Source organism: Melanotaenia boesemani, chromosome 3, assembly GCF_017639745.1.
Source record: "Melanotaenia boesemani isolate fMelBoe1 chromosome 3, fMelBoe1.pri, whole genome shotgun sequence".
In the NCBI taxonomy this organism is placed as follows: domain Eukaryota; kingdom Metazoa; phylum Chordata; class Actinopteri; order Atheriniformes; family Melanotaeniidae; genus Melanotaenia; species Melanotaenia boesemani.
This window is the reverse complement of record NC_055684.1, coordinates 29,575,720-29,599,420: the sequence shown is the minus strand read 5'-3', so window position 1 is coordinate 29,599,420 and position 23,701 is coordinate 29,575,720. Positions and strand designations below refer to the sequence as shown.

The following is a 23,701-nucleotide window of genomic DNA, read 5'->3' as shown; positions in this document are numbered from 1 at the left end:
GCAGTATGGTTATCACTTACTGAAATATGCATAACTCTTATGTAACTGTGGTTATGTACACTTGGGTGAATAATGCAGTAGCTTTCTGACAGGTGCATATAGATGTGGATAAACATATGTAAGAATGTTTTTGATGTCACAGCAGCATGGGTGCCTAGTTAGGATATGTCATAATTAGACTACTTCTATTTATCAGCAAATGTTCTATCATTAAACCACTATATTAGGATATAATAGCTGCTCACATATCTCAGGGGGGTAGATCTAGATTCTCTGCAGACTTCATTAAGCCTTATGTCAATATGATCACATCAAGCAGAGCTAGAATAAAATGTCTACTTGATCTACTGTGGCAAAAGTGACTATTTGTAAAACTGATCTGTGAACACAAATAAGGACTCTGTGGGGTTTTCAGCACATGCTCAGACATTTTTTTGAATGAAAACATCTTTGAAATGTATAAGCATGTCATTTCTAAAAGCCTCAGAAAGAACAGGTTAGACAGATACTGTATGTAGTTTTGATCTCACCTCTCAAACATGCTGCCATGCTATCCAATATAAGAGTTTACATGTTTTTTACTTGCACATGTTAACAATGTATGCATGTGTGACACAGTTTAAAATAAGGTATTTATGTTTATGTGCAAAACTCAGATACCATTCCTGTTTCCTCCTCATCTGACTGAATAGATGCAAAAATCAGAATGCTCACTTTTTGACACATATCAAAGATCTGTGACACTGAATAAAAAGAAAAAAACACATATCAAAGATCTGTGATACTGAATAAAAAGAAAAACACACATATCAAAGATCTGTGACACTGAATAAAAAGAAAAAAAAATATCAAAGATCTGGGATAATCTGAAAAACTTTGGCAGCTTGGCAGCGAGTATATCGAATAACATGAAAGAGGAAAAGAAATGCATTTTACAGGCCAAGTGACATCAGGGGACAATCTTACCGACAAGGTCATGGATAATCTAACAACTGTCCACTCATCTGGATCCATGACCTGTTGATTTAGGACTAAATCTAAGCCACTTGTGATGGATTTTCAAAACAAGTTCAATGGCAACCACAATTTGCATTTGAAATGCCCAACTAAAGAGTTACTTGACTATTTGGATATGTTTTTTTGTTTGTTTTTTTTTTTTAAATAAGATTGTAAACAATAGTTATGGTGTCTGAGATCTTTCATAAAATAATCTAAACCAGGTCTCTGTTAACATTTAATCAAATATTGATTTTCCTTGTTGTTGTTATTTTAAAATAAGCTCACACACAGCAGTTACAACAGCAACATGCTGCTTACACAGTGATGTTTCAGCATTAATAATCTAATTATGTTCATTATAATAACATATTAGTATGAGGGAACAGTGAAGCTCAATCTAAAATACTTTTAGCTATATACTCAGTCTAAATTTTACTATGTTTTGTGTTAGTTTTTAGGTTATTTTGGTTTGATTTTAATTACATTTGAAGTAAGAAGTAGTTATTTACTTGTGATTTTTTTTTCTCCCTCCTAATATAATTTTTTTAATTAAAACAAATGCAAGAAGAGTACTAGTGTTTTAAAATACATCAATAACACCATCGTTTTAAGCAGAAGCTGCCACATCCACTACAACTCTGTAAGAATATTAACTATTTATGTATGCTTAGGTGGAGAATGCAGCTGATTTAACCACTGGTTTAGAGACGATAAAATAAGAAAAAGAAACTACAGACACTTTTTGGCCACTAGAGGGTGCTACATGGCAGTGAATCCAGCTCCATTTTATCAGCTTATTCTATCAATAAGCAGGGAGATTTTCCTTCAAATTTAAAATTACAACAAAGCTGGATGAATGTTAATGAGATAAGATGTCAGATTGCTGGCTGTCTGTGGTATATTTGCTGTTCAGATTCAACCAGGTGATAAGTGTAAACAACAGTTAGCCAACATTTTAAGCAGAGATAAACCATATATTCACAGTGCGTATGGACAGACACATTTTATTGATTCAATCTGGGATTGCAAGCATGAAGGATCAGTAGCTGGTTTTGTAAGAGATTAAAGATGATGAAACTAGGTGAAGCAAAAATGTTTTCTGTTTTATTGTTGGTCTAAATGGGGGTCTCACTGAGACCTACCGAGAAGGTAGCACTAAAAAGGTGCCACAGCACAACCAAAAAAATGTTAACCATTTTAACTATATTATATCTAAAGGATTTGATGTGTTTTGTTTATTTGTTTTTCAACCCACAAGTAGACACAATCTAATGAAATGTCTGTGACTTATGCATTAGGTCAACTTAACAAAGGTGTAGCACTACAGCTCCCTTTTCATGTAATGTCATATGTCATGGTTATATTAACTTCCAAAAATTTAGTGAGTACTTACTTGCTGCATCTTGAATTAGTTTCTGTGAAACAAATGCATAAAGTATGCTAATGCTGTGTGAAACTTTTATATCAAGAATGTCCAAAGTTGGTCCTTGAGAGCCGCTATCCTACAGGTTTTGGATATTTCCTGCTGCAGTACACTTGAATCAGATTAACAAGTCACCATGCTTGGGCATGGTGTTAAGGTGAGCCGCTTAATGTGGTGTAAAAGTTGTTCTGGATCAGGGGAACACCTGAAACCTACAGGAATTCGGCCCTTGAGGACCGGAGCTGGACACCCCAATTTAGATCCTGAGGGAACTTTTAGGAGGTTAATCTGTTTCTAATAATGAGTAAAATTCCAACTTGGATGAGAAATTAGCAGGACAAGCTCCTGGCAAGAGGCTGTTGTGAGTGTTTAGCAGTATATAATTACCAAAAACTACCAAATACCACCATCCACCATTGATGGAAGAAGTATATGATGCCGAAGCACTCCCTCTTATCACCACTCGCACATTATTTATTTATAAGGGAGTCAGGGCTCATTTTAGTCCATGAGCAATGGATTTTTCTCATGCAAGTATAAATTGGACTGTGTGCAAAGTGTGTCACACATAGCCATTAAAGGCATTCCTCAGAAAGGGTCAGGGCAGTCATCAGTATACTATGTTCCACCTGGGTGTCAGCATCAAGCCAGCCATCCTCAAGCAACAGCTCATCCTCCATGTCTCCACTGATAACAAGCAGGAACACAGCTCAACTAAGCAGAAATGGAGGACCAGGGATTAAAAGACACAAGACTATCAGAGGAACTGGTGGAAGTAAAAGTGGATGTACACTCTGAAGATGTGGACTTCATCCATGATGATGTAAGACCTCTGATTCACAACAGGGATCCCAAAAGAGTCAACAGCAATCTAAAGGTAACCAGTGTGCTCCTGACAACTGAACCAACATAAAACATATTAACTAAAATAGATGAGCCAGCAAAAAGTATTTGCTGTCACTTTTCCTTTTTTTTCTTTTAATAATGATCCAAATAGTTCTTGATAATAAGTGTTTTATTTATGATCAGGAAGAATCTAAAGACTTAATCTGTTGCTATGCATTGAATCCCATTATTGTCTTGGTGCTCAGTTTTCAATAAAATTAATACAGACAACTAACTCCATTGAATTACTGATTAGATATGAGTGTGTTGTATTATGCTGACCTCAAGTGGTCATCATCATACACAGCTGTTTTTGTTTATATAGGTGCTTCAGTATATCGTTCTTGTCAAATATCTAATCCATCACTGTCATTCTGCATCTAAAGGTTTTACATTATATAGCATAGCATTAATTTCTGTATAAAATCACTTACAGTATCTATCTGTGTGTGACTTGAGGTCATGTTTGAGGATGTGATTGCAGAACCCCCCTCTGTGCGAAGCTTTGATAAAGTTTGGCTGTGGAGTCATGCCCTGTTTGAGGTGTCCAGACTGTGGTGCTACCGCTTCATCTCCCTCCTGCTGGCAGTGCCGGTGTCACTGGCAGCAGGGCTCCTCTTTGCTGTGCTCAGCTGCCTTCACATCTGGTAGGACTGTTACACTGACATGTGGTAGATATTACAGAAATGTATAAGCTGGTGAATCAGGATCAATTTGTAAAAGTGACTGCTGCAATTTCTTTATTGCAGTTTCCCCACAGTAGGAACTTCACTGGGCTGTATAGACGTATTTTAATATGCTTTTTATTACATTATCTCATGTTTTGTCCTCCTCCTTTTGTCCTTCCAGGCTGATCGTGCCCTGTGTGCAGCTCCTTCTCATCAATATGCACTGGATCCAGGCTGTGTGGGCTAGCATACTGAACATTTTTGTCAGTCCTTTCTTTACCAGTCTTGGAAAGTGCTGTGGTCAAATCACTATCCATCTGACAAAGGATGAAAACAGATAGAACCAAATATTTACACTGTGTGTAAATTTAAACAGAAGGTACAGAGAAAAGTGGTGGCACGTTGATTTAGGTTTTGTCTTAGAGATAATTTATGCTAACTGTTCTGTATTTATGTGCACCTGTCATGATATTTTGCACACTGACATATTCATCATGTTTTACATTTTGATAACAGTGAGGTTCATAGCTTCTTGCACACCTGCAATGGATGGAAACGAGTGTGGCAACTGTGCAGCACACAACTACAAAACAACTAAACAATGTATGTGTTAATCTGGAAAACCCAGAAATTTTGATGTAACTGTATTAAGAGACTAACAGGGCTTAAGAGTGCTAGCAGAGCTACTGAGCAGGTCTTTTTATGGACTAATATGTGCTTGAGACAAGCTAAATTACTGCTGTCATGGTGCTGCTACAGAATTAACATTGCAAATAAATTCAATAAAACATTACTGATGCTCAATCTTTAATTGATTATGTGTCTGTTTCACTAATGGAATGTAAATGACTTTTGTATATTTAATTGAAACTTGTTTATCATTGGAGATTTTAAAACATTTGTTTAGTTTAATTTAGTTTAGTGTAGTTTAGTTTAGTTTAATCCCTTTTGCTTACATTAAATAAAACAAATATGTATTTTTTGTGGTTCATAAAATAAAAAAAAACATAATCAGCTAAAGTATTGACAGATTAGAATAACCTTTTCTAGAAAAATTAACACACCATTGGTCTCAAAGCAAGTATTGGTTCTGTTTTACAGAAATAATTTTTAGTGTGTTCTTTAATTTACCAAACTGCAATTTGTATTTCTTTTCTGGTTGCTTGAGCTGAGGGTGCAAAGGAAAATGTCACACAGGTTCCTTTTAAAGAAGGACAACACTGCACATTATAAACATTGTGATTAAAAGATGTTCATTCAGAGGCTCCTTTAGGAATATTGCTGTGAGCAGGAATGACCACATACAGGTGTCATAGTTCACGGTTCCATGCGTTTGAGTTTTGTTATTTTCATGGTTAATGCTCTTGGTTTCTTGTATTTAGGATCGTGTTTAATTCTGTGTTTTTTGATTGCTGCTCATTAGTTCACCCGGGTTAATTGGTTCATTCTTCTCACCTGTGCCTTATTAGTTCCTCATCATTGTTGTTTCCTTGTGTTCCAGTCTGTATCACTTTTCCTCGTTCTTTGGAATTAAACCCTGTAGTGTCGCATTCTCCTGCCTCATCTGTCTGCATTTGGGTCCTCACCTCAGCTCAACTGTAAAAAAACAGGAGGTCATTTCTGCCCACAGCAATAGTTCTCCACAATGACTGCTGATCAACACAGGACTATTACCTATTATTTACTCTATGCTGCAGTAGTTATTAAAATTTTGATTAAATCAATTCCATTTCTCTTTTCCCTAAATTTCCACCAAATCTCTTATTTCTGCCAGATTAATTGTTTGGGGATTTTCTTAAATTTTGATTTGTATCCCTGCTCTTCCTCATTTTGAGTAAGTTTTCAGATAATTTGTTCAATGATTGTTATGGTAAAATAACTACACTTACATTTTCTTGTTTTTCTGATCTGGCAAAGCAGTTTTACTGTTTTAACACATGCAAAAAAAAAAAAGCTCTTTGTCATACAAACACTCACACAAAAACCAACAGAATTTATAGTGGTAATGGTATCATGCTCAAAGCTACTTTGACATGTGACCAATGGCTCCAAGGTCCTATTTGCAGGTCCCAGAAGATCCAAACTTTTCTGCTGATTTCAAGTTCCAGACAGATAACCTCACATTTCATTCAAGTACCTTTAGTATCTGAAAGCTGCCTAGTTCTTAAAGAATAGAAAAAGATGTTTTGTGCTCTATATATAATTAATCTGTGCAGAGTACATTGTTCTAAAAAGATACATGGCTTTTCTCACTCACAAAAGGGTAATTAGGAATCGCCAAAATAATTTATTGTGTTTTTGATATCTGTTTACACACCTGTGTGAAAAAGGTTATTCTGTCATTATTGGACTATTTTCTACATGCATTATCATCCAACTACTTCTTTGTTTTTCCCTTTATCAGGGCCCTTTGCTTTCAACATAATCGATAGCCTCTGTTGTTTTTTTCCATTAAGTAATTGTTTTTCTCTTTGGACCTTGGAAATAAAACTATCAAATTAATCGAATTCTCACCATTTCTCCAATGAATGTGACAATTTACCTGAAGCATTTTGTGAAGCTGCACTTCTTCTTTGCTACTGTTTCCATTTCCAGGTCTGACGAATAAATGCAATGTTTTTATATGCAAATAATTAATCAAATGAGTTTCTGCATCCATTTGGGGCAGATGGGAACAGAAATTACTCTCTTGCAGATGTGAGCAATTTCTCACTGATTGCAACATTTAAAAGCCATGCATATTCATAGCTTTTTAAATATGGTGAAGTAATTGCATATGCACATGTATGTTCTTATTTGTGCACAAATTAACCCTGATTCTAGTGGACTGTTTGACATGAAGGCAAAGACCTTTAACAAGATTGCAGTTTGCCAACTAACAAACCGCAGTTTTCCTCTAATGCTTTTGTTGGGCAGTAAAAACTTTTTCCTGGCAGATCCTTTATGCTGGTCAAATTTGAACAGTCTCTTGGTGCTGTTCCTGGAAAAAATTGCATTTGGTTGTAATTTACACCACCTAGATGATTTTCTGTTGTGTGGTACTTTTTAGCTTAAACACGTCTGAGATCAGCCCTGCGATGGACTGACGTGTCCAGGGTATAGAAAAAGGTATAGGAAATAAATGGATGTAAATCCTTTACCTGACTCATAGACATCCACAATCTTTTATTTGAATAAAACATCTTGCAAGTGTAAAATCCTTCAAGATCTGCTAAGCTCTACCTATTTTTCTTCCCATATGACGGATCAGTGTCATAATTCTGTTGTTTATTCTATCCGATTAAGAAACAGGAGGAAAAAATTGAGTCTCCCAACTTACTAGAAATAGTATAACAAAGTTGTTATGTAACAAATCAGTACTAAGCAATGTTGCATATATGTAACAAGCACCACACCCAATACTGCTTTTTGCACAGACAGCATTTGTTAAATAACCTGAGTTAGTGATACCCACTATACACCATTACACTCCATTAGACCCCCAAATCTGGTCTGAGAGGCATGTGTGTTTGTCTGAATTTAATGGAAGATAAGAGCCAGTGCAGTCTCAGATTACTATATAGACACCCATGAATACTGAGGTATGCCCACCACCTCTCTCTGCTAAGCTATTTCTGTCCCCCTGCCTCCACGCCTAACTTAGTTCTTCTCTCCACTGCCACACCAAGAATAGTCGTCTAATTGGCCTGGCACTCAATCACATGCACTCTGATCTCATCCCACCTCTCCCTTCTCATCTTTGTCTCTACTACCAGGGATCTAGCACAAGGAATGCCAATCCATGCTCTAGATTCACGCTTCCTGTACTTCTTTTAGACCCAACTGATTGAGAAAAATAGCAACAGTGATCTGGGGGTGCTGTGAGGTTTTATACCACATTTCACAGGGATGATCTCTGCCCCACCCTTTCTTTACCCCCACTTTATTTGGCCGCTCCACTGTATGAGTTTGTTTATGCAGCATGCTCATATGGAAATCTGTGATGGATAGCACCATCTGCACAGTTTAAAGAAGGCTGAAGACTGAGTTTTATTTTAGGGAACTATTGAATTTTATGTTCTCAACCCCATAAAAATCAGATAAATCTGAAGAGGCTAAATATATGTTTTTTCTTATGCTTATGTTATTGTTATTTATTTTGTACCATATGAAAAATAAAGGCATGTTGCTCTTATAAATGCCATGCCAATGCTCATGAAGCAGATCATATGGTTTTGGTTCATTCCCCTGACATCCAGCGATGGAGAGTGGATTTCCCTCAGTGTACCCTGTTATGTGCTCTGGGTGTTTGTGTTTGTATTCATAATTAAACATTGTCAGCTGCAAACATATCAAGCATGAAGCATTAACAAAAATTTCCAATCAAGTCTTCAAAATGAATCATTAGAGAAGCTGATAAATTCCTTGTCGGTAAAGTCTTTATTAATAGGAATCATGTTCCTCAGCCTTAAAACAAAGTGAAAGTGCAGACAGTGATGATTATGCATACCACACAACACCAAAAAGAAGAAAAATAAATAAATTCCTTCACAATCAGCCATTAGACTTTACTACAGTTCAGCTCAAACCAGAGCATGAGTGTGTTTGTCCTTACTCCCGCATTCTGCAGTGGAAGTTAGTGTCACTGTGCAAACCCAGCCCAGCTAACTTAACAACTCCATGTGAAATCTGACACAACTCTGGGTTCTCCTTTGAGGCATTCCTTTTCTGTCTGCGTTCATTACATTGGGTGCATGCGTGTGAGCGTACTCTTTCTCCCTGTGGGTGCCTGTGTGAGCACAGGGTGGGGGTAAGGCCTCCATTTTTACCAGGACGCCTCCAACAGCTGTCCACTGGCATGTCAGCGGGAGTGTCACAGTCTTTCCACAGGGGTCAGAAGTGAAGTGAGCCGGCTGCGTGTAGTGTCCAGAAAGGCTTATCCTCTCTGTCTACAGCTGGACCAGGACCTGCAGCCCCACCATGGCGGATCAGTACCAGTACAACGCCAACGAGGAGAAGATTGTGAAGGACAGTCACACCAAAGAGATCGATCTAATTAACAGAGACCCCAAGCAGATCAATGAGGATGTAGTGAAGGTTTGTGCAGTTTGGTGACAGCGCCCATGGGAAGGTTTAAGAGTGAAACCCCCATCTTTGCATGTATGGAAATGTGGAGAAATTGAATAATGTGGTTGTCAGGAACAAAAGGAGAGAACAGGTTATTGTGTTGCTTTAAAAATCTCGAAATAGACTAAGAGCTATTCCTGTTGCATGTGCATAGCACAAAGCTTATTTTGGGAATGGGTTAAAGCTTGAAACTGATACACTGTGCTACCATGTTTTTTTTAGGTTACTGTTTGTATTTGTAACTGTTGCCATGTAACCATCACAAAATATCTTTTTTCAGACAGGGACAAATATATTATTTATTTATTTATTTGACATTGTCTAAGAGGATAGTAAATCAGTTATGAGTCAAGCATTTGTTTACTGAGCTGACTGCTCAGTTTGGAACAATTTACAGTCAGTTTTCAGAAACTCTACAAAACTGTTCATTCATAAGAGTAAAGTTTAACATTATTCCCAACACTCTAGCCTGGGAGTTAGAGTTGGTGCCGAATTAGCAATCACATTTAAAATCTATGCAAGAATTTCCTGCAGGGATTTTAAATTTATTTGCTTTTAACTGAAAAAGAGTCGATTGTTAATTAAAACACTGCCCCTAATTAGTCTAATCCCACTTAAGGAATCCAATTTTCCAGCTATGGACCATTTGGGTGTTAGTCTATTTAATGTAATGAATATTGATATTTTTTCTTTTTAATAGAATTTGATTGAAACAGTTTTCCAAAAGCTTTAAAAGACCTGTATTTGTACTGTTCAGAAAAATATAGATAAGCTGTCCATGTTCAGACATTCATTCAGAGGATGGTGAAGTATGATAACAGACGTGGTGATTTTGTTGCTCCAGTCTTAGCTGAGCATGTAATGGCCAACTTTCCAGAAAAGACCAGACAGATTGGGCCATTGTAGTTTTTCTTATGAATTTTACATGAGCCTAACTTTGATTTGTGAAAAATGTGCCGGAGCAGAGCATTTTGACCAATCTGAACATCACATTAAATGCCTCTCCACAACTTTGCCTGTATGACAGCACTTGAAGTGGATAGATAATTAGTTTCTGTGCATAAATTTGCCCCTAGTACTCAGCTTTGAAAAGTAAAAATGTCATACTTGACATGGAAATATGAATGATGAGGGCTAAAAGCTCTGTCCTGGCAGGGATATTTACTAATAAATGTCTCTTTTAAATGTCTTACTAGGTGGAGTTTGAGGATGTCATTGCTGAGCCGGATGGCACACACAGCCTAGATGGGGTGTGGAAGCTCAGCTACACCACCTTCACTGTGTCCAAATACTGGTGCTACCGCATCTTGTCGGCTGTCTTCGGTATTCCTGTTGCCCTGCTCTGGGGCTTCCTTTTTGCCTGCATTTCCTTCTGCCACATCTGGGCTGTGGTTCCCTGCATCAAGAGCTGTCTGATTGAGTCGCAGTGCGTCAGCCGCATTTACTCTCTCTGCATTCAGACCTTCTGTGATCCATTCTTCGAAGCCCTAGGCAAAATTTTCAGCAGCGTGCGCGTGGCACTGCGCAAAGAAGTCTAAGAACTCACACTGCAGTTTTTCAAGTATGACAGGATGATGTGTGGTATGTTTTTATACACCAGAAAAACAGTCCTGGCACTTTGCTTTCTCCCATATAGTCTTCCTCTTGCCGTTGTAACAAGCTGATCACCATCCTCCAACCTGAAAGATCTGAGACTTGACATGCCCAGTGTGCATTTTGCTACCAGAAGCGCTGTGACAGGTGCAGCAGGCAGCATTTTTTTCTGACAGCTCCAGCACTTGTATGTGCTTCTCAGTCGAGAAGAAGTGGGCCGTCTATCACAAAGAAGATCTGACTATCTACATTTATTTGTAAAATAAAAATCTCATCCAACAGCTTTATTCTCTCAGAAAAGGGAAGGAACTCCAAATACTGATGAACCTGTGGATGATGTTCCTGTATGCGTCACATTTGGCTGTTTTTAAAAGTTATAGATTCTTCTGGTAGTAGCGTTGACAGATTTTTTTTTTCACATGATCTAAAATGTTTTCAGATATATTTTTCTCTTTATTTTGACAACACTTCCAAAAACTATCAAGCTTCTAATTGAACAGGGACAGTCATTCAGATCATCCTTTTTATCAGAGTATCATGAGAGGAATAATAATAGTTTTTGTTTAGATATTTCAGGTGTGTATGTGAATGCATTGACTACTGGCAGAAAAAAGGTGAAAACTTCCTCTTCAATTTGTGCTCACTGTGTTCTTTAGAAAAGTACAAATGTATAAAAGCCAAATTACACTTTAATAATTATGTTGCACCACTGGTGTAGTATTTGGTTTATAAAGAAGATTCATTTAAAGGCTTTGCAGAAGTTATGTAAAATATCGCTGTGATTTGGGGTGTTTTTTTAAAACCTTCAGCCATCCTGGAAAAACTGACCAGTGGAGTGTGACCCACTAGAGGATGCTGTTGTGTATCTTTCATGTGCTCCTCTTTTGTGTCTGAGACTCATACTTGATGATTCAGTGTTACCACACCCTTCTTTGTTTATAACCTCAGTGTGTTTCCCTCTCTGTTTCTTTTTCTTTTTGTTAATCTGTTTTTAGATTTTCTGTCTAGTTCAACCGTTTGAATGATCCAAGCGCACTGGTGAAACATTCTAACATTAAAACAGTGAAACACTGATGGTACTCACAAGTGTCTTCATGCATACACACTCTCTCTCACACACACAGACACACATAGATGGATAGATAGATAGATAGATAGATAGATAGATAGATAGATAGATAGATAGATAGATAGATAGATAGATAGATAGATAGATAGATAGATAGATAGATAGATAGATAGATAGATAGATCTTTCTGTTTAATCTTTTAAACAGAACATTTTTAATTAATTTATTTAGGAAATGCAATTAAAATGAACAATTAACAATTAAAATTGCAGGCTGCAGAGCACAGAAAGTCCTTTGGTTCTTTGTCCAACAAGAGACATATTGTTGCAGTTGAACAGTCCAGTGAAGAAGAAATCTTGTCTGGATTGTCTATTGAAGATATGGAGAAGAAGGTAAGCACGTGGAGATAAACAACGATTGTAATAAATTGTAGATGACAAGGCAGGTGACTATTTGATCAGGTAGGGTCTGGGGCTTGTCTTGACAGCTGACAATGATGAATGTTGACAGACAGATGGAGCCTCACGGCAGCATACCTGGACTCCCTTCTGTAATTAAGAAGAGGGGAGAAAGGGAAGAGAGGGTGCAAGGAAAACAAGGACAGCCTAGAAGGAGGGAAATTAAAAAAAAATTACATGCAATCTAACTTATCAAACTTTTTTCCAACAATCAGCATCCATGGGCAGCTAATCACCCCGAAAACTGAGATCCCTGATGCCCACAATGGAGCACAAGAAAGCTATTATTATTATTATTATTATTATTAGTTATTATTATTATTATTACTATTATTAGTTAGGAAGAAGAAGAAAAAAAAACTTACCAGTTCTTCTTAGCTTCTTATCTTTGACATTGTTGGAAAACATCACAGGGTTAAGTTAAGGTGGTAGCAGAAATATAGATGACTTGCTGAGAGCCTGCAGAACTCAAACTACAGATGCACAATAAATATTCTGCTAAAGGTTCTTTAGATACTTCATCTAATGCAACCCAATCACAGTGTTACACAGACTATATATCATATTAGTATATAAAGACATAAAATTAAAATAAAATACCCAAATTTCCCTGAGGACTCTCCAAAGGGATTAATTAAGTATTTCTATTCTATAATATAACTTTATTACGAGTATTATTAGTATTTGGAGATTTCAAATGGCTGCTAGGAAGGTTCCTAAACAAAGATAAGCTCAGGTGTATTAATCATCCACACCTGGAGCCCCTGTGACTCAGTGGTCGTCCTCCAAATGGAAGGTTAGTATTTGGATCCCCAGCCTGTCCACATGCTAAAGTGTCCTTGGACAAGACACTGAACCCCATATCGCCGCTGAATTGTTCCATCTGTATCTGTAAACAAATCAATGCATACTGTGTACAGAGTAACATTAAAAAAAATAGAGTGTGGACCATTTATTGTTTTATTATCATGCAGGTGCATTTACCTCAACTAACTTTCAGAAAGGTGAGCTACATTATTTCCTTCCTGTAGTGGCCTCAGACTTCTGAGGCTGAATAAGATGTTCACAGTTTGAATGTACAGCAAAAATTTTGCTTCAACCCAAAGTTTCTTCAGGACAGAGATGGTCTTCAGTCTGCTCAGAAGACAAAAGGAGCTCCGGTGAATATCAACTGTGTGTAATTAATAACGCCATTGGTTCTTGCTTTAACTCTTTATTTACTTTTTATTCATTTGACAAATTTATATCAGTGACAGCCATGAGGTTTCATATCTAACATGACGTTAAGTAAGTTTAAATCTATGCAGTTATGTAGCAAAGTAAACAACTGGGTACACAATATTTATGACAGAAGAACTATTGCATCATAACACAGACAAACAGGACCCATAAGCTCTGCTGGCCACAAAACCTGTGTCAACACTGTGGTTGATGATGGTGCTATAAAATACTTCAAATACTCTCTGTTCATACTTTTCTTCACAGTAAATACACAAACACACATCTGTACATCTAAATAAAAAAAAAAAATTGGTACAATAATAATAATAATAATAATAATAATAATAATAATAATAATAATAATAATAATAATAATAATATTAATAAACATCTGATTTTTTAAGGTGGTCCACAGAAATTTCATTTCTTTATAAGAACAAGTCATTTGTTTCATTCAATGATCTATTTCACAGTTTAATTGCCAATTTATGCTGAAATAAAAAATATTGTGACTTTTGTCATAAAATGACAAAACCCTTCACTACCAGTCTTGCTAAAATAAGCCTTGTAGTGAAGGGTGTTAGAAGAAATCGAACTACTGGAAAATTTATGTGCAGCAGCATGTAGTGGAAGGTTGAGTGGGCAGCCTGACAGAGGGGACAAGGTGTGGGGGGGCTTATGTGGTGGACGTCTGTGTGATGCTCCTCTGACTGCTAGTGCTCTTAATGGCAAAGGTTGAGGAGTTGCTCTTGTGGCTGGAGTCAAAGTCACGCTCACAGCGGCACTGGGATGATTTCAGGTAGTGAGCAGAACAACAAAGAAAGTTTTGTCTCAGGTCGTGAAATAGATGCCCAGCAAAGCACATGTAGATCCAAGGATTGCAGCAACTGTTGAGGCTGGCCAGCAGCATGGAGATAATGAAGGGCATGGCTGTGTGTGGGGAGAAACAGAGAAAATTTACTGTGGTGAGATAAAAGAAAAATTTATTTATACAAAACATTCTGGCCTGAAGGTTTTTTGTTTTTGTTTTTTGTTTTTTTACTAAAATGAATAAGGATGTTGGTGACTTGCTTAAACTACATTCACTGCCATTCTTTGTTGTGTGTACTAGGGGGAAAAGATATCTTATACTTTCTTAGTTGATGCACACACATTTTAAATTATTTGTGACAATTTTGAAAAACAGATCCCTATGCTTAACCCTAACCCTCCTCTATCTATTCTATGATGAGTTCCTACAACTTTACTGCAACAGGAGACATTAAAAAGCAGATGTGGCAGGTTTAATCCTAGTCCTGCATCTAAACCTAATCCCTTTAACAAACTCTCAAACTCTTATCTCCACAGAGCTCTTTTAAAAACATATATTTTAACATGCCACTGTTGAGAAAAGCAAAGATGCAGCAAAATCATGGTTAAGTTCCATTAAGAGTCCCAGTGAGCCATAACACCAAACCAGTGAGAACAAGAGGAGGCACTCACTGGGCTGTAGCTGACATTATTACACCTGTGCTTGCCTGCTGTGAAAAAGGTCTATTAATTCTTTTTAGCCATCCAAATGATGCGGCTGAATGTTAGTGATGCAACAGCATGGATCAGATAGCTCACTTTGACCCGAACGGCTCTTCTTCAAAGAGAAAAGTCATCCCAAATTCAGTAGGGCTTCTTTAAGATGCAGAAACTGTGAGATTGTAACATTTTACTTTGCCTTTTGTTCTGAATAGAGAAGTACTCGGGCAAAGTAATAAGATGTAACCATAGAATTCAAACCTAACCCTTTTATGACTTACCCTAACAAACCATACAAAGTTGAAAAGTGAAAAGTTATTGGAAAATATTGCCTTGGATGGGACATAAATTTAGTTCTCTTGTGTGACTGTGGTGCCATCACACCTTCTACCAACTCCTTTTAGGCATATGTGAGTCATTTTATGACATAAAAAATGTAAACAAGTAAGATAACAACATTCAGGCTTCAGTGCATTAAGAAACTGCACACTGAGTACTAAATCAGTATGAGTAAATGTAAATATCAGAGTATGAAAGTAAGAGCAGGTTAGTTGTGTGAGGGTGTTACATGTTCTTTAGGTTAAGCTTGAAGAGCCTCTTAAAGGTAGAGAAAGATGTGTTTGTTCTGTTAGCATTTCATAACTCCACCATTGTGGTTCCATAAATAAGAACAGCCTGGTGACAGTGATGATGATAATGAATATGATGATTATGTATTTCCCATGGATGTCTGTTTTTATCAAATGTACCTCATTCTGTGTACTCTCTCATCTGTTTCTTTTTGATTATGTACAGCACATTGGGTTGACTTATGTATGAAATGTGCTAATACAAATAAATTTGCCTTGCCTTGTCTCTAAATTGAGTCTTCTTTGTGCAGGGGGATGGCCAAAACAAGGCTTCAAAGAAGTCATATACAACAAACCCAGTAGTTATGGTTTTATTAGATTTTGAGTAACCTCAAACATACTCTATACTTGCTCTGTTTAATCTTGATTATGAGTTAATATAACAAACAAAGGCATAGCTAGGGAGAATTCTCTTAGAGTAGCCAGGATGCACTGAATACGGTTTGGGAGTTGGAGGTAGGGAACATAGCAAAGACCTTTTTATGAAACTCATTTATTTGCAGTTCAAAGCACATTATACCAGAACTTAGCTTCACAAAACACATGGCCTGGTTGTGGACTTGACTGCTTTTTCCCCCTGTCATCTGTTTCCCATTTTCTGTCACAATCTGTTCAGATCCCCTGTTTCAAAACAAAGGCCAAACCGTGCAATTGTGAAGCTTTCTTAGTTGATGAAATCCCAGCCAGTATTCGGAGGTAAAACAGACCAGGCCAGCAGCTTGACAAAATCAGTAAAATGTGCAACATCTTTTTAAGAGTCCCCCCCTCCAAAAAAAGAAGTCAGATTCAGTTTATAAACAAGTTCATGCTGATGTATAAAACAAAGCATGCTGTCATCATTAGCGTCTGAAAAGTGGAAAGGCTTCTTGCACAACGTGGTGATACATTACACCAAGAAACCTGAAGTGGGATTGCATGACATTTTCCTTTTAACGCCACCAACCACCTGACATTTAGCAAATGAGTTTCAGATCATGTAATTGGTTTGTATCCTGTATTTAACCTCTTCTTACTAATCTCTCTTTCAGTCCAGCCATTCCTCTGCTGTTCTCATAATTTGCCCATGAGATGTAATAAAATTATGGTGAGAATGAGTGGGCATACATATGATTGAGAATAACTGTCATTGAAAGGCCAGATAATGAAATTAAAACACGAGTCCAAGACAGAATAAGTGATTCGTATACTCCTATTTTACACTGTCATAGGTTTCATAATCCCTTTTAAGCTACTGCCACTGGAATACAGTGCAGGGCAGACAGCAAAAAAGATCAAGTGGTGGTTATCAGGGATTTATTATCAAAGTACATGAGAGTGCGGCCTGGACCTGATTTAAATAATAGGGGGCACTATCACGAAAGAGCCTTTGCTGAATTGGCTCATGGTGTCTTACACCAGGGAATGATAGATCACAGAGCAAATGAAAAGACAGACTAATCATCCCTGGGGTGGTACATCTGTACAGCTGTCACAGCTAATACTGGTCAGTCCAAAGGACTCCTCAGCAATTCATTTAAAGCTGATTCTTGTTCCCTTGTGGCAAACAAGCGTCCCCCTCATTTTGATTTTAACATTAAGTGATATTTTTAGCTATTTTTATTTAACGTTTTTCTTGTAAAGATGCTACACAAGAACTGACCTTTTGAAAATAAATTGAACACTGGGCATTGTGTCTGTCAAACCCTTAATGCAAATCAATACTATACGGAGTGTGAGTCAGCTTCCAAGGGCACAAGGCTCAGCAGAGAGATGGTTGTATTCGCAGTGTGTTTCTGGGAGTCCATGTGTGTGTCTGAGTCAAGGTTTAACCTTCGTGGTTTTTTTGTCCACTACATAATGAAATCTGTCTTGCTGCTTGATGTGAAATCACAGACACCAGCGAGACCTCTCTAACAAACCTTCGAGAGAATGGAGCTGTCTTCTGACATTTTCAGTAATCAATCTGATAAGCCTAATCGGGTGATTACAATGTAAACTTCCTCCCTATGACAATTTTTTTTATATTTTACGTCATCAAAATGTAATCATTTGCTTTAGAGAAACAGGGAAATTTAGCTCCTTGTTCTTAAGTTTAAAATGTAGATTGATTGCCTTGATGAAGACTTCATACACTGACAGCATGTGCGTCAGGCACGTTTGTTTTGTTTTTTTTGTTTTTTTTTTCAGAGATATAGTTTGGTTCCCTGATGAGACTAAGATGAGAAAATTGATAGCATGTAATGACATTACTGTAAATATAAAGCTGAATCTAGAAGTTAGTCAGCTTAACATATAATGACTATTATATTTAACTCAGCCTGCAAGTAAGCCATTGCATCTTTGTTTTCATCTGTGCAAAAAGAATTAAATGAGGACAACTAGTTCATTAACAATGATTTCAAGCTATTTTCTGAGTAAGTTATTACAGGTTTCTGGTCCCCAGGGGAAAATAAGTAAAGATATTCAGAGAAAACACGGCAAGCTGCTTCTGCCTGATTCAGTTTGGTCCCTCCGTCTCTGGTTATTATGCTCAGCTAAACTAGGGTTCGTATTAACTACAGGCTTTCTCACCAAAAGACATTCTCAGTGAGAAAACATCCAAACCATCTATTTATTTTAACTTAGACAATGCATGCATCCATGTCACACACACACACACACATATATATATATATATATATATATATATATATATATATATATATATATATATATATATACACACTTATGTATATATGTGTGTGTGTAAGTGTGTGTGTATAAAATCATTGCAATGTAGTGATTTTTCCTCTTGGATGGTCTTTATTTTTCTGTTTTGGGCTCACTTTCTGCTTCTAATTGACACCTTATCAGCACACACAGATGACACTCTCTTTGTACACAAACAGTGGCACGTGTCACTGCCAAGTGTGCCATTTCTACGTGCTGTTCACGTCCAGCCATCGTCCTCCTCCCTGCAATAATGCAGCCTCTGCAAATGAATGAATTAATCACTTTCTTCTCCATTCACGGGCTGAAGTCATTGCTCATTTCTGGCCACTGTTACTCTGAACATCACAGTGAGGTGTGGTGTCAGAGCCAATTACTGTTTCATCAAGCAATATGCTTCTGCTTCTAATACATCAGTGTAGCAACTAGCAGTAGAGCATAAATTGTTGGTGTGAACAATGCAGTTTGACGTGGCTGACAACATTTACACAAACCCTCAGCAACAAAGAGAAGGCCTGCACCATGTCTGGTCTGCATTTATACCTCCCGACATTATTCTTTTATTCTTTAGGGGTTTGTATGAATTCTTTAATTTGGACACATACAGTGTTAAAGTTTTTTTTTATTATTATTATAGTCTTACGAAACATTACTTAAAAGCATGTTTTATATTCTACCTAGTGAACAAATTGTTTGGAAAATCAACGTTTCAATTTACCTTTTCAGCTTTTCCAGGCAAAGCTTTTTATTGCACAAAGACATTTAATTTGTGTGTGTGTGTGTGTGTGTGTGTGTGTGTGTGTTTGTGCGTATATATATATATATATATATATATATATATATATATTTACATAAAATCTTTTGTGGGTGTGGCCATTTCCAAGCAGATCGAAGCAAATTGACCACAAGCAGTTGATCGCTGCTTGTTGCTTATTGTGGTTAAATGTCAACGTGCCCCACAGGCACCAAAGCTTCTGGACGCGCGGTGGCGCACACTAAGTTGATTAATGATTAACCGCCAGTGGGTCTCTGCAGTGCAAGGAAGCTCACAAGAAAGTTGGGAAATCTGCGTGCATCGTTTTCCATCTGAAACCCCAATCAATCATTTTGTTTTCTAACAGCACATTGTGCATTGCATTAAATAGGATTCTATATAGCCCATGTGACAACTAGTTTTCAATGTCAATTCTGATAATGTTTTCCAAATATTTGTGGTGAGGTGATATTTCGGGCCGCGTCTCTTTCTAATCTTAATCTTACTTTTACAACTGCTTATTGACACATTCATACATATCCAATAGGCTATATGGGTGTAAATTCGCTGGGTTACTGAGTTACCTTGGCTGTACAAATCTACTGCCTGGAATACAAAACAGTCTGAATACCTCTTTAAAATTACTTTTTGTTTCCTTAATTAGCTGCGACTCATCATAATTTCGCGCTCCTCGCACGTGAAGAGCGCAAAGCCAGAGGGATGAACATCTGAAAACTGATCATTTCCAATGGATAACAGTGTCTAGGAAATGTGCAAAAGATGAGATGATGGGTTCTGTGCTGGTGTTTAAAACGTTCCAAATGCGCATATAACGTGTGCACTGTGTCAGTCTTGACCCACTGGCGCGCGTGCTCTTTATAATAAACTTTAACCTACCTTCGCGAGGGGCTGCTGGATCCCACGCAGACCACATCTGGACGGAAAAAAAGGGGGTCCAACAGACGATGTATGCCACGACAATCACAAAAGTCATTTTTACTGTGGTTATCTTTGCCTTGGAGATGAGCTTCACGCTGCTCACGCGGGCCAGTGTGTTGCTTTTGGAGGTTTTGGGCGTCAGGCTTATACACTGCTCTCGTCTGGTTTTTAATTTAAAGTTTTGCCATATTTTGAAGCTAATTAGTCCGTAACAAATGCTCAGTATGGCCACTGGAATAATATAGATGGTGAGGCTGATCCATGTAATGTAAGCTTTGGCTCCCCAAGGTTTTACGAAGTCGCCCCAGCAGTCATACACTCCAGAGCCAACCTCTTTGAGGGAAAAGATGAACATCTGCGGGATACTGAAGAGCAAACTGAGGATCCAGGAAAATATGACATAAAAACGATCTTTTCTCCTATGCAATGAACGGAGAGGCTGACAAATTGCCAAACACCGGTCTACAGACATTAAAACTAACATGTAAGTAGATGCGAACATCCCAACGACCTGCAAGTATTTCACCAACCTGCACAAAATGTCTGGTCCATAGAAGCGAAATGTAATGTCCCATATAAGTTGAGGGAGCACTTGAAATATCGCCACAACAAGATCGGCGATGCTCAGGTGCTTCATGAAGTAATACATACGAGATTGACTGTGTTTGGCTGTGTGGATGGCCAGCAGGACGCACAGGTTCCCCGCCAGCGCCAGGAACAGCACCAGAGCGAGCACAGTCACCTCCACCTTCGCTACCTCCTCATTTCGCTTCAGAGGGTTCGTCTGATTCAAGCCTCCGGTCCCGTTCATGAGACTCGGGTTCTTCCAGGATTCGTTGAACTGCCAAAAGTCACTTTCATTTGAAATACTTTCCATTGCCGCAGTCTCGTCCTCTGCAGATGCGTCAGGGTTGTGCAGTCGCGCAACGGTTCAGGTACCGGGAGGGTTTTAAGTCTCAAAGTCTTCTTAGCCTCTTCAAATGTGACAAGACAAAGGGTGAGATGTTATCAGGTTCAGTCTTCTCAGTTGATAAAAGAAGGGATTTACGTTGTCTTGGACGTCACCCATGCTTTCTAAAAGCACAGGATGTGAGAGGAGCAAGTGTTTCTACCAATAGAAACCTTTAAGAAAGTCTGTTTCTTTTGTTTTTGTTTTTTAAGACACGTTGCTGAAGTCTGCGGATCTACAAGATAAAACAAGTGTCTAAAATCTGATAACAGCATATCTCACTGACCCAACAAACCTAAATCTAACCACCCCAAAAGAAAGATACAGGGCTGTGATCTAGAATATATACATATTCGCTTTTAAAATTACAAATGTTACAAATGAGAAAAATCTGCAGAAAGTAAAAGCTTCATCATCTTCTCTGGTGGAGTCGGAATGACCTGCAACAGCGCATGAGCCTCTGTTATAAGGTCTCCAATAAGACTCCAAAAGTGTTAATCATCACCACCACTAGGTGGCATGTGCATTATTCATCAACATCAATGTTCAGCTTTGCAACTATAGGAGCACCAACATCATCGGAGCGTGAACCCCAAGATCTGCACTAAATTAGACTCCCCCCTTTTTCTTTTAACCCTACACGGCTGTCTGAGTTGTCAGGAAAGAGTTAGTAAAAATAACAAAGTTGACTGTAAAAGGGTGATAATGGCAATAATTTTTAATAGGGCTGCAAACATTCACTTATAGAAAAGAGCATTTTCATGTCACCCTAGTCTGAGGGGAGAGATGAAGATTAAATAAATTAATTTATCCTGCTGGAATTTAATTTTCAATAAGCAACAAAAGTTCACAAACCTCCTCTTTGGAAACTACAAATAATTTCAAACCAAAATGAAATGGACTCAGGGATGAGACATCATCAATGCAGCACCCACCTCTTAAACCCCCCACCCCCCTGCCTCAATCCGCATACACACACACACACACCTACACCACCCATCCCAAATGGGTGGCTGCATTTGTTGGCACATAAAATATCTAAGCTATATGCTTTTTCAGATGAGGCACTAAAAGCAATTTGCACATGTTCCAAGAAAATCACAGTTGGTGCTGTAACATGTGCTTTTTATTGCTCATATCAAAAGGTATCTCAGAGAGGATGTATGACGCGCTCCTTTTCTAAAGTCCAATTGATCTTCTGAGGATGCAAACAAACTGTTCAGCATCAAGTGAATAAAACCATTCACTGGACTATTGATTTTGCTTTATTTACACAAGCGATAACATGACAACATTATACATCTGTTTATAATTATTGTACAGATGATGATCACGTTAGTAAATAAAATCGTGAGGGAGGTTACCTTTGCTTTCTGCACAAAGGGACACAGGGAGAGGGAATTTGACTGAGATTCTATTGGCATTCTTGTGAGATTTCCATGTTTAAATCCATGTGAGTCTCTCCAGTTATTTCTCTGGACACATTTTTTTCCTCTTTCCCACACATTTTGCTAAATGTAATGTTACATTGAGATCTAAGGGCTGACATGACGGCCAACTATTATTATAACTGCTTTTTCCAAAGTGGAGAAGAAAAAAAAATATTGAATACCGAGTAAAAGAACAGATTTCAAACAGTTTTTTTAAATTGTTTAAGCAGTTTATCCAACTAAATGCAAAGACATCATATTAAATGCTGAAACACACACACACACACACACACACACACACACACATACACATACACATACACACACACATATATACATACATACATACATACATACATTTATGTTAAACAAGTTTTTAAAATGTGGTGGGAAAAGGCCGATGAGAGAGTGGAAATGATGTGGAATGACAAAAGAATGTGACGCTAATCTGCAAACTAATTAACTCAGCTGAAGCGTCCAATGAAGCAAGAATGAGGGAGTATTTTTGCTTATAAAATTATAATAATTGCCAACTCCAAACATCCCCTAAAAAAAAAAAGTTGTGGACTCTCCTCCCTTCAAAATGTGGCAGCTGATTTCAAGACATCAGCCATTATTCCAGCCCCCAAAAGGGCAGATCACAGGACTTAATGATTACACACCCTCTCCTGGATCCCCTATTGTACGCCTACAGAGCTAAAAGAACTGCAGATGATGTTTTAAACATTGCCTTCCACTTCATCCTCCAGCATCTGGACTCTTCAGGATCCAACATCAAGATCCTGTTTGTGGATGTCAGCTCAAGTGGGAGCTCACCAAGAAGGCTCAGCAGAGACTGTTCTTGTTATACAGCTGAAGACGGTTCATCTCCCGGGCAGTTGACTGTGAACTTCTACACAAAACGCTCTCCAGGAGCCGATCCCAGCAATTTGCAGGCAAGAGGCAGGGTACACCCTGGACAGGGCAACAAACTGCCACTCACACTCACTCCTAGGGAGAATTTAGACTTATCTAATTAACCTAACATACAGGTCTTTGGACAGTTGGAGGAAGCCAGAGTAGCTGGAGAGAATCTACACATACATGCAAACAGAACATGCAAACTCGTCAAAGAAAGGCTGAACCCGTGACCTTCTTGCTGAGAGGCAGGGGTGCACACCACCGTGCAATCCCATAATGCACTAATACAACTTGTTTTTTTCTTATCTTTTTTCCTTTTTCTATTGTGTTTATCGTACCTGGTAATAAAGCTTTTCAGATTTCTAATAAATATATATATATATATATATATATATATATATATATATATATATATATATATATATATATATATATATATATATATATATACCACACCTTTGATTTAAGAAACAACTTGTAT

The 23,701-nt window shown here is 37.8% G+C and overlaps 3 protein-coding genes across 4 annotated transcripts; 2 read left to right on the top strand and 1 right to left on the bottom strand.

The window, feature by feature from the left end:
- Positions 1-541: 541 nt before the first annotated feature.
- On the top strand, positions 542-4,846 carry LOC121637095 (caveolin-2-like). Of its 2 annotated transcripts, XM_041981011.1 has the most exons (4): positions 542-3,299; positions 3,767-3,954; positions 4,157-4,354; positions 4,492-4,846. In XM_041981011.1, exons 1-3 carry the CDS (start codon positions 3,147-3,149, stop codon positions 4,314-4,316), a joined length of 501 nt encoding a protein of 166 aa, XP_041836945.1. In that variant the 5' UTR covers positions 542-3,146; the 3' UTR covers positions 4,317-4,354; positions 4,492-4,846. The 2 variants fall into 2 exon arrangements, with proteins under 2 accessions (XP_041836945.1, XP_041836943.1); XM_041981009.1 differs by having other exon boundaries at positions 4,157-4,846.
- A 3,921-nt stretch (positions 4,847-8,767) lies between these two features.
- Positions 8,768-11,746, top strand: cav3 (caveolin 3). Its single transcript, XM_041981012.1, has 2 exons — positions 8,768-9,051; positions 10,278-11,746. Exons 1-2 carry the CDS (start codon positions 8,935-8,937, stop codon positions 10,617-10,619), a joined length of 459 nt encoding a protein of 152 aa, XP_041836946.1. The 5' UTR covers positions 8,768-8,934; the 3' UTR covers positions 10,620-11,746.
- Positions 11,747-13,441: 1,695 nt separating this feature from the next.
- On the bottom strand, positions 13,442-21,291 carry oxtr (oxytocin receptor). The gene is made up of 2 exons (XM_041981008.1): positions 19,900-21,291; positions 13,442-14,352 (listed from the first exon to the last, which is right to left on the bottom strand). The coding sequence occupies exons 1-2, from the start codon at positions 20,816-20,818 to the stop codon at positions 14,099-14,101; spliced, it is 1,173 nt and encodes a 390-aa protein (XP_041836942.1). The 5' UTR covers positions 20,819-21,291; the 3' UTR covers positions 13,442-14,098.
- Between the last annotated feature and the right edge of the window lie 2,410 nt (positions 21,292-23,701).

Coding starts and splice junctions, on each gene's coding strand:
- oxtr (XM_041981008.1), bottom strand. CDS start 20,818: ATGGAAAGTATTTCAAATGAAAGTGACTTTTGGCAGTTCAACGAATCC. Junction 14,353..19,899: donor TCCAGCAGCCCCTCGCGAAG/GTAGGTTAAAGT, acceptor CCCCACACACAG/CCATGCCCTTCATTATCTCC.
- cav3 (XM_041981012.1), top strand. CDS start 8,935: ATGGCGGATCAGTACCAGTACAACGCCAACGAGGAGAAGATTGTGAAG. Junction 9,052..10,277: donor TCAATGAGGATGTAGTGAAG/GTTTGTGCAGTT, acceptor ATGTCTTACTAG/GTGGAGTTTGAGGATGTCAT.
- LOC121637095 (XM_041981011.1), top strand. CDS start 3,147: ATGGAGGACCAGGGATTAAAAGACACAAGACTATCAGAGGAACTGGTG. Junction 3,300..3,766: donor GAGTCAACAGCAATCTAAAG/GTAACCAGTGTG, acceptor GTGTGACTTGAG/GTCATGTTTGAGGATGTGAT. Junction 3,955..4,156: donor CTCAGCTGCCTTCACATCTG/GTAGGACTGTTA, acceptor TTGTCCTTCCAG/GCTGATCGTGCCCTGTGTGC.